Source organism: Hyla sarda, chromosome 5 (assembly GCF_029499605.1).
Source record: "Hyla sarda isolate aHylSar1 chromosome 5, aHylSar1.hap1, whole genome shotgun sequence".
NCBI lineage: Eukaryota > Metazoa > Chordata > Amphibia > Anura > Hylidae > Hyla > Hyla sarda.
This window is the reverse complement of record NC_079193.1, coordinates 208,689,457-208,700,713: the sequence shown is the minus strand read 5'-3', so window position 1 is coordinate 208,700,713 and position 11,257 is coordinate 208,689,457. Positions and strand designations below refer to the sequence as shown.

Below are 11,257 nucleotides of genomic sequence, written 5' to 3'. Positions count from 1 at the left end.
AAATCCCATTATAGTCTATGGGATTTTTACATCAACCATTTTAGTCTGTTATAGCCCATTATTAATAACGGACGTTATTTTGTGACAGAAGATAGTAACGGGAGAAATACTGCATGCACTATTTCTTCCGTTCATTATCCCGTTACAAAATAACGTCCGTTATTAATAACTGGCTATAACGGGTTAAAACGGATAATGTAAAAATCCCATGGACTATAATGGGATTTTCTAACGGACGTATGGGATTTTCTAATGGACGTTTAATGGCCGATTTTCAAGGTTTTCATAACGGAACATCAAACGGATCTTTAAAACGGATGAATTTTATAGTGTGAAAGCAACCTTACAATTCTGGTAGACATGTAAATACTGCAATTTCCTAAATCTTATGAACTATTAAAAAGTTAACACTATCCTTTTGGTTATATGCATCATGTTGTCCATCACTTGTCATAAATATCCCTATTTTATTTAATTTTTATTTTTTTATTTTTTTATCAGGGCTTTTGAAATTCACCATAAAAGACAAAACATTTGTTAAGAATATCCCGAACAATAAAGATGAATGGATGATCTACTTTGAATGTTATTTGTGAAAGTCTTATGGTCAGAAATCCAAAATAGTCATCAACATCAGTTATCTGTTCAGTACCATCCTCAGCTGCCTCCATTGTTACCAAGTTTATGATGTCTGATGCATACAAATTGTCTTGGAATATTTCGGACATGTTTGATTTGGTGTTACTGAACACATCAGCCATTCCCATACGATGTAGAATATTTTTCATTGAATAGTTACTCTCTATCTTAAAGAGGGGCAGATAGACCTCTATGAATGTTCTTTTCATACTGTTTGGGTTGGTCCAGTCGTTTAGTTGCTCATATGAAATGTTTTCTTTTATCTGAAATACAAATGGTTTGAGAATAATGAGACATGATAAGACATTACATTTCTAAAATAAAACGCTTAATATTCATTATCTCCTTCTTGAGGGTTAATGCACACTGGAATGAAACCCACACTGCAGATAATGGAGCCATTCCAGTTCCATAGCACAGAGCTGTATAGCTTCCATGCACTGTTGTACAGGCTCCACTGGACTCTGTTTATATGGAGGTATTCTTCCCAAGAAGCAATTTCTCTAGGGTGGGATGGAACAGGCATTGATTCTTTTTTATATGGTTCTGTACAGATTCTTCTCTATATGGAGTCCAACAACAAACAAATAGAGTCCAACTTCAATACTCTTAAAATTAGAGGTTTATGGGAGCCTTATTCAGGTTCAACATGAAGCTGTAATATGGCTTTATGAATGAGACATAAGTGTTTTATTGTTAAAAATAAATTATTTAAATGGGCACTGTCAGATTCAAAACATTTGTATATGTTGTACATCTTGGTAAAACATTAACCTGTCTGATAGGGCAGGAGAGAGCACTGAGGAATCCTATCAAACAGGAGAGAGCACAGAGGAGTACTATCTGACAGGAGAGAGCACAGAAGAGTACTATCTGACAGGAGACAGCACAGAGGAGTACTATCAGACAGGAGAGAGCACAGAGGAGTATTGTCAGGCAGGAGAGAGCATAGTGGAGTACTATCAGACAGGAGAGAGCACAGAGGAGTATTATCTGACAGGAGACAGCACAGAGGACTACTATCAGACAGGAGAGAGCACAGAGGAGTATTGTCAGGCAGGAGAGAGCACAGTGGAGTCCTATCAGACATGAGAGAGCACAGAGGAGTATTATCAGACAGGAGAGAGCACAGAGGAGTATTATCAGACAGGAGAGAGCACAGAGCAGTCCTATCAGACAGGAGAGAGCACAGAGGAGGGCTATCAGACAGGAGAGAGCACAGAGGAGTACTATCAGACAGGATAGAGCACAGAGGAGTACTATCAGACAGGAGAGAGCACAGAGGAGTACTATTAGAAAAGAGGGAGCACAGAGGAGTGCTAGCCCACCCTCACTTACTGGACTTTGTCCATGCCTGTGCTACAGCTCGGACAAAGCAATTATTTTATAAGCCATGATTTCTATAAAAAATTAAATAAAAATTTCTTATGAAGTATATTAGAAAGGTTATATGTACAACACTTAAAATGTTTTTGTATCTGACAATGCTTATTTTAGTGCTCTATTATATGGCCAAAACCCTGCACAGTAAATGAGTACCCTTTGTACCCCTGGTGAGGTGATGTATTAGCATCCCCTACCCCCCGCCCTCCCTCATTAGATAGTCCCCCTATAGGCAGGTATAGCCTCAGGTAGGTAGTCCCCCCAATAGGAAAAAGGTAAATACATACTAAGATAAGTAGATAGAGCCCCCCTCCCAAGTAGGTGAATAAGTTTGTAGGTAGGTAGCCAAGTAGGTAGGAAGGTAGCCACTTGGGTAGGTAAGTAAGTAGCCAGGTAGGTAACTAGCTTTGTAGGTAAGTAGGTAGGTAGCTAGCTAGGTAAGTAGGTAGATAGCCAAGGAGCTTGGTAGACAAGTAGGCAAACAGGTACCTATGTAAGCAGATAGCAAGGTAGCTAAGTAGGTAAGTAAGTAGCTATATAGATAGGTAGGTAGGTAAGTTAGCAAGGTAGGCAGATAGGTAGCCAGATAAGGAGGAAGTAGAAAATTATCCAGGTACGTAAATAGATAGGTAGGTAAATAAATAGGTAGGTAACCAAGTAAGTAAGTTCGTAGGTAGCCAAGTAACTAAGTATATAATGAGGTAGGTAGGTAGCCAGGTAAGTAGCTCTGTAGACAGGTTTGTAGGTTGGTAGCCAGGTAGCTATGTAGGTAGGTAGCAAGGTACATAGGTAGGTAGCAAGGTAGCTAGCTATGTAGATAGGTAGCTACATAGGTGGATAGTCAGGTATCTAGCTATGTAGATAGGGAGGTTGCTTGGTAGGTGACCAGGTTGCTGTCACGATGCCGGCTGGCAGGTAGTGGATCCTCTGTGCCAGAGAGGGATTGGCGTGGACCGTGCTAGTGGATCGGTTCTAAGTCACTACTGGTTTTCACCAGAGCCCGCCGCAAAGCGGGATGGTCTTGCTGCGGCGGTAGTGACCAGGTCGTATCCACTAGCAACGGCTCAACCTCTCTGGCTGCTGAAGATAGGCGCGGTACAAGGGAGTAGACAGAAGCAAGGTCGGACGTAGCAGAAGGTCGGGGCAGGCAGCAAGGATCGTAGTCAGGGGCAACGGCAGGAGGTCTGGAACACAGGCTAGGAACACACAAGGAAACGCTTTCACTGGCACGATGGCAACAAGATCCGGCAAGGAAGTGCAGGGGAAGTGAGGTGATATAGGGAAGTGCACAGGTGATAACACTAATTGGAACCACTGCGCCAATCAGCGGCGCAGTGGCCCTTTAAATCGCAAAGACCCGGCGCGCGCGCGCCCTAGGGAGCGGGGCCGCGCGCGCCGGGACAGGACTGACGGAGAGCGAGTCAGGTACGGGAGCCGGGGTGCGCATCGCGAGCGGACGCTACCCGCATCGCGAATCGCATCCCGGCTGGAGGCGGTATCGCAGCGCCCCGGGTCAGTGGATCTGACCGGAGCGCTGCAGTGAGGAGAGTGTAGCGAGCGCTCCGGGGAGGAGCGGGGACCCGGAGCGCTCGGCGTAACAGTACCCCCCCCCTTGGGTCTCCCCCTCTTCTTAGAGCCTGAGAACCTGAGGAGCAGACTTTTGTCTAGGATATTGTCCTCAGGTTCCCAGGATCTCTCTTCTGGACCACAACCCTCCCAATCCACTAAAAAAAAGGTTTTCCCTCTGACCTTTTTGGATGCTAAAATCTCTTTGACGGAGAAGATGTCCGAGGAGCCGGAAACAGGAGTGGGAGGAACAGATTTGGGAGAGAAACGGTTAATGATAAGTGGTTTAAGAAGAGAAACGTGAAAGGCATTAGGAATACGAAGAGAAGGAGGAAGAAGAAGTTTGTAAGAGACAGGATTAATCTGGCACAAAATTTTGAAAGGACCAAGATAGCGTGGTCCCAACTTATAGCTAGGGACACGGAAGCGGACATATTTAGCGGAGAGCCATACCTTGTCTCCAGGGGAAAAAATGGGAGGAGCTCTTCTTTTCTTATCCGCGAACTTCTTCATGCGTGATGAAGCCTGTAAGAGAGAATTTTGGGTCTCTCTCCATATGATGGAAAGATCACGAGAAATTTCATCCACAGCGGGCAGACCAGAGGGCAAGGGGGTAGGGAGGGGGGGAAGAGGGTGACGGCCGTACACCACGAAAAATGGGGATTTGGAGGAAGATTCAGAGACTCTGAAATTATACGAGAATTCGGCCCAAGGTAGAAGATCTGCCCAGTCATCCTGGCGGGAGGAAACAAAATGTCGTAAATAATCACCCAAGACCTGGTTAATTCTTTCTACTTGTCCATTGGATTGAGGATGATATGCAGAAGAAAAATTTAATTTAATCTTGAGTTGTTTACAGAGAGCCCTCCAGAATTTAGACACGAATTGGACGCCTCTATCCGAGACGATCTGCGTAGGCAACCCGTGAAGACGAAAAATGTGTACAAAAAATTGTTTAGCCAACTGAGGCGCTGAAGGAAGACCAGGAAGAGGGATGAAATGTGCCATTTTGGAGAATCGATCAACGACCACCCAAATAACAGTGTTGCCACGGGATGGGGGTAAGTCAGTAATAAAATCCAGGAGTTTGCCTGATGGAGGCTGGAGAAGTGGAAATCAGGCAGTCAGGAGGAATGATGTGTTGAGGAGAGAGTTCAACTTCAGAAGCATCTGAGGAACGAGAGAGAGCATCGGCCCTAATGTTCTTATCGGCAGGCCGAAAGTGAATTTCAAAATTAAATCGGGCAAAGAACAGAGACCACCTGGCCTGGCGAGGATTCAGCCGTTGGGCAGACTGGAGGTAGGAGAGGTTCTTGTGATCGGTGTAAATAATAACTGGAAATCTTGATCCCTCCAGCAGATGCCTCCATTCCTCAAGTGCTAATTTAATGGCTAGAAGCTCTCGATCCCCGATGGAGTAGTTCCTCTCCGCCGGAGAGAAGGTCCTAGAAAAAAAACCACAAGTAACAGCATGCCCGGAAGAATTTTTTTGTAGAAGGACAGCTCCAGCTCCCACTGAGGAGGCATCAACCTCCAATAGGAAGGGTTTAGATGGGTCAGGTCTGGAGAGCACGGGAGCCGAAGAAAAGGCAGACTTGAGCCGTTTAAAGGCGTCTTCCGCTTGAGGAGGCCAAGACTTGGGATCGGCATTTTTTTTGGTTAAAGCCACGATAGGAGCCACAACGGTAGAAAAATGTGGAATAAATTGTCTGTAATAATTGGCGAAACCCAAAAAACGTTGGATAGCACGGAGTCCAGAGGGGCGTGGCCAATCTAAGACGGCAGAGAGTTTGTCTGGATCCATTTGTAGTCCCTGGCCAGAGACCAAGTATCCTAGGAAAGGAAGAGATTGGCATTCAAACAGACATTTCTCTATTTTGGCATAGAGTTGATTGTCACGAAGTCTCTGAAGAACCATACGGACATGCTGGCGGTGTTCTTCTAGATTGGCAGAAAAAATCAGGATATCGTCCAGATATACAACAACACAGGAGTATAGGAGATCACGAAAAATTTAATTAACAAAGTCTTGGAAGACGGCAGGGGCGTTGCACAGGCCAAAGGGCATGACCAGATACTCAAAGTGTCCATCTCTGGTGTTAAATGCCGTTTTCCATTCATCCCCCTCTCTGATGCGGATGAGATTATAAGCACCTCTTAAGTCCAGTTTGGTAAAGATGTGGGCACCTTGGAGGCGATCAAAGAGTTCAGAGATGAGGGGTAGGGGGTAGCGGTTCTTAACCGTGATTTTATTAAGACCGCGGTAGTCAATGCAAGGACGTAGAGAGCCATCTTTTTTGGACACAAAGAAAAATCCGGCTCCGGCAGGAGAGGAGGATTTACGGATAAAGCCCTTTTTTAAATTTTCCTGGACGTATTCAGACATGGCAAGAGTCTCTGGGGCGGACAGAGGATAGATTCTGCCCCGGGGTGGAGTAGTGCCCGGGAGGAGGTCGATAGGACAATCATAAGGCCTGTGAGGAGGTAGAGTCTCAGCTTGTTTTTTGCAAAAAACATCCGCAAAGTCCATATAGGCCTTAGGGAGACCGGTTACAGGAGGAACCACAGAGTCACGGCAAGGGTTACTGGGAACCGGTTTTAGGCAGTCCTTGGAACAGGAGGGCCCCCAACTCTTGATCTCCCCAGTGGACCAATCCAGGGTTGGGGAATGAAGTTGAAGCCAGGGAAGTCCAAGGAGAATTTCAGAAGTGCAATTGGGGAGGACCAAAAGTTCAATCCTCTCGTGATGAGATCCGATGCACATTAGAAGGGGCTCCGTGCGGAGACGTATGGTACAGTCCAATCTTTCATTGTTTACACAATTGATGTAGAGGGGTCTGGCGAGACTGGTCACCGGGATGTTGAACCTGTTGACGAGAGAGGCCAAAATAAAATTTCCTGCAGATCCGGAGTCCAAGAAGGCCATAGTAGAGAAGGAGAAGGCAGAGGCAGATATCCGCACAGGCACAGTAAGACGTGGAGAAGCAGAGTAGACATCAAGGACTGTCTCACCTTTGTGCGGAGTCAGCGTACGTCTTTCCAGGCGGGGAGGACGGATAGGACAATCCTTCAGGAAGTGTTCGGTACTAGCACAGTACAGGCAGAGATTCTCCATGCGGCGTCGTGTCCTCTCTTGAGGTGTCAGGCGAGACCGGTCGACCTGCATAGCCTCCACGGCGGGAGGCACAGGAACAGATTGCAGGGGACCAGAGGAGAGAGGAGCCGGGGAGAAGAAACGCCTCGTGCGAACAGAGTCCATATCCTGGCGGAGCTCCTGACGCCTTTCGGAAAAACGCATGTCAATGCGAGTGGCTAGGTGAATGAGTTCATGTAGATTAGCAGGGATTTCTCGTGCGGCCAGAACATCTTTAATGTTGCTGGATAGGCCTTTTTTAAAGGTCGCGCAGAGGGCCTCATTATTCCAGGATAATTCTGAAGCAAGAGTACGGAATTGTACGGCATACTCGCCAACGGAAGAATTACCCTGGACCAGGTTCAACAGGGCAGTCTCAGCAGAAGAGGCTCGGGCAGGTTCCTCAAAGACACTTCGAATTTCCGAGAAGAAGGAGTGTACAGAGGCAGTGACGGGGTCATTGCGGTCCCAGAGCGGTGTGGCCCAAGACAGGGCTTTTCCAGACAGAAGGCTGACTACGAAAGCCACCTTAGACCTTTCAGTGGGAAACTGGTCCGACATCATCTCCAAGTGCAGTGAACATTGGGAAAGAAAGCCACGGCAAAACTTAGAGTCCCCATCAAATTTATCCGGCAAGGATAGTCGTAGTCCAGAAGCGGCCACTCGCTGCGGAGGAGGTGCAGGAGCTGGCGGAGGAGATGATTGCTGAAGCTGTGGTAGTAACTGCTGTAACATAACGGTCAGTTGAGACAGCTGTTGGCCTTGTTGCGCTATCTGTTGTGACTGCTGGGCGACCACCGTGGTGAGGTCAGCGACAACTGGCAGAGGAACTTCAGCGGGATCCATGGCCGGATCTACTGTCACGATGCCGGCTGGCAGGTAGTGGATCCTCTGTGCCAGAGAGGGATTGGCGTGGACCGTGCTAGTGGATCGGTTCTAAGTCACTACTGGTTTTCACCAGAGCCCGCCGCAAAGCGGGATGGTCTTGCTGCGGCGGTAGTGACCAGGTCGTATCCACTAGCAACGGCTCAACCTCTCTGGCTGCTGAAGATAGGCGCGGTACAAGGGAGTAGACAGAAGCAAGGTCGGACGTAGCAGAAGGTCGGGGCAGGCAGCAAGGATCGTAGTCAGGGGCAACGGCAGGAGGTCTGGAACACAGGCTAGGAACACACAAGGAAACGCTTTCACTGGCACGATGGCAACAAGATCCGGCAAGGAAGTGCAGGGGAAGTGAGGTGATATAGGGAAGTGCACAGGTGATAACACTAATTGGAACCACTGCGCCAATCAGCGGCGCAGTGGCCCTTTAAATCGCAAAGACCCGGCGCGCGCGCGCCCTAGGGAGCGGGGCCGCGCGCGCCGGGACAGGACTGACGGAGAGCGAGTCAGGTACGGGAGCCGGGGTGCGCATCGCGAGCGGGCGCTACCCGCATCGCGAATCGCATCCCGGCTGGAGGCGGTATCGCAGCGCCCCGGGTCAGTGGATCTGACCGGAGCGCTGCAGTGAGGAGAGTGTAGCGAGCGCTCCGGGGAGGAGCGGGGACCCGGAGCGCTCGGCGTAACAGTTGCTAGCTATGTGGGTAGCTAGGTAGCTACCTATGTAGGTAGATAAGTAGCTACCTATGTAGGTAAAGGTTACTGATAAACAGCTGCACTCCAATATGCAACATTTCAGCTAGGTCACCTTAGCCATTCTCAAGTGCTTGAGAATGGCTAGGTGAGCTAACTGAAATGTCGTATCAGGTTTGTGTGAATAAAGACCAATTGTTTTTCACCTTATCGGAGTGCCACTTTTTATCAGTAACCTGTAGCAACAATGAGTCCCTAGCCTAAACTTGACACAGTGTGTATCCGGCATATTTTTCAGTGAAGTGCTGCTTGCCTGGAAGAGACTGTTAGCTATGTAGGTAGGTAGGTAGCCAGGTAGGTACATTGGTATCCTCACAGCTAGGAAAAGAACAGAAACAAAACAAAAATCTTATGCTTATCTCATGTCCCATGCAGCAACCTCTGTGCAGTATGGCCGGGCTGCATCTTTCTTCCTCCACACTTCAGGCATCAATGAGTGATGTCACTAGTACTGCATGGGGGCAGAGGTCACGGGTCTCCTCTCAGTTAAGCCACTGGTTCTTTGGCTTACACTGAGAGTGAGAGACAGCTTTCACCTGTATGTGGGATTGGCGTGGACCGTGTCGGTGGACCGGTTCTAGGTTGCTACTGGTATTCACCAGAGCCCGCCGCAAAGCGGGATGGTCTTGCTGCGGCGGTAGCAACCAGGTCGTATCCACCGGCAACGGCTCAACCTCGCCGACTGCTGAGAAGGCGTGGGACAGAAGGACTAGACAGAGGCAAGGTCAGACGTAGCAGAAGGTCGGTGCAGGCGGCAAGGTTCGTAGTCAATAGCAATAGCAAGAGGTCAGGTACACTGGTAAGGCAAACACTGTAAACGCTTTCTCTGGCACAAAGGCAACAAGATCCGGCAAGAAAGGGAAGGGGAAGTGAGGTTATTTAGACAGAGAGCAGGTGGAGGCTAATTAGATTGATTGGGCCAGGCACCAATCATTGGTGCACTGGCCCTTTAAATCTTAGAGAGCTGGCGCGCGCTCCCTAAGGAGCGGAGCCGCGCGCGCCCGGACGAGACAGTCGGGGACCGGGACAGGTGAGTGACTTGGGATGCGATTCGCGAGCGGGCGCGTCCCGCTATGCGAATCGCATCCCCACCGGCAGTGTCAGTGCAGCGCTCCCGGTCAGCGGGTCTGACCGGGGCGCTGCAGAGAGAGGAACGCCGCGAGCGCTCCGGGGAGGAGCAGGGACCCGGAGCGCTCGGCATAACACATGTGCAGATCCAAAGTAATTCAGTCTTAACTTTTGGAATATGGTGCACTCTGAACAAAACATGACGCTATAAAGGCCATGGAGGACCCTACTGCTTTAAATAAGAGCATAAACTTTGCCAAAAGTTGCATAGAAAAAAAAAACATAGTAAAATGTTCTATGGGCAGATGCAACCAAACTAAAGCTCTATGGCAATACATACCAGGAATATGTTAATAGATGATATGAATCCTATACCTAGAGTAAAACATGGTGGAGAATCCAAAATGTTGTGGGGCTGCTTTGCTGCCTCTAGGACAAAACACCTAAGTGATATAGGAACAATAAAATCTGAGTTTTCAGTGACTTTTTGAGTCAAATATGCTCCCAAGTATAATTAAACTATGGTTAAAGTCTACCAAAATGGATTCAAAAGTACTCAAAAATGGTTAAAAAAGATAAATTGACTGTTTTAAACTGACCAGCAATAAATACTAATTTTAAACCAATTAAAAATTATTGGAGAAAGCTAAACTATCTCTTGATCTTGAGTTTTTATAAACATACTGAAGGAGATTTGCTATCATTGTCTATTTTCCACAGGACTTTAGACGAGACAAGTCTCAGAGTATGGGCCTATTGTCCGTGCAATTTATCAAACATCGCACAGCATTTAGTAAATCTTGTGAATGGACATTATTGTCTATTCTACACAGCACTTTAGATGAGAAAAGTCGCATAAAACTCTCAGAGCCTGAGACAAATAGACAAGAAAAGTCTCATAAAAGTCGCAGAGCCTGAGACAAATATATCAAAAGTCACGCGTTTATTATCACAAACTTCCCACCACACAGAAAGTATACTATAAAGCGAACATCTTGTATGTCTTCTGTGAGGTGCCGGCTCGTTCCACTTGCTTTCGTTCTTAGGTCCTGATATTTGTACAATAAATGTAATCTCTCCAAACCACGTTTTTCTTAAAGTATTTTTCTATCTATTCTTTAATGTTTATAATTTTTATAATTTTTTTTAAAGCATTCTAAGTTAGCCCTCAACTCTGTTTGTCTAAGTTCAAAAGGAGGATCATCCATGTGGTAATCCTCCAGAATCGTAGGTTAGGTTCACACGATGGAAATTCAATTCTGAATTCCAGATAGGAAGTTGGGACGAAGATTCCGTTGCAGCAGAGTCATGTTTAATTCAGTGTGACTCTGCTGCTCACAGCACACGATGGAATTTCCATGCCAGATCTTTCCCTGAACAGAAACTCTTTTGTCCATGTACACACAGAATGAACACAGTCATTCATTGTGCTGAAGCCTCACAGAATGCATAACTGTGCACTGTACGGAATGTGCACTTAAAGATTCTCCATGTGGACATTCCGTCGTGAGAACATAGCCTTAGGCACAGTCATTATTCAGCAGCATAGTGTTCTGGAATTGAAAAGGGGAGATTGATGACAACCTTTGCATGGGAAACTGCACCATGATTCCACTACACATGTTTTTAGAATTCTCCAGAGACTAAATTGCACCATGCGCATGGTGTACATTCATATGCTTTCTTCGAATCAGCTGCAAAAGTGAAATTGGAGCACCAAAATATAGAAAACAAAAACAAAACAAAATTTTGCATCAGACATCTACAGGGATATATAAATGACCAAAAAATAAATAAAAATTAGGGATCATTGGGATTAAACTGTATCATTTTAGAATT

At 46.8% G+C, this 11,257-nt stretch overlaps 1 protein-coding gene across 1 annotated transcript in view; it reads right to left on the bottom strand.

Moving 5' to 3' along the window:
- Positions 1-325: 325 nt before the first annotated feature.
- The window catches only part of LOC130273741 (ovalbumin-related protein Y-like), a 65,732-nt gene continuing 54,800 nt past the window's right edge, over positions 326-11,257 (bottom strand). Inside the window, exon 6 of the mRNA XM_056521014.1 lies at positions 326-902. Within this exon, the coding sequence (XP_056376989.1) occupies positions 498-902 (405 nt within the window). The 3' untranslated portion in view covers positions 326-497. The remainder of the gene's footprint in view (positions 903-11,257) is intronic.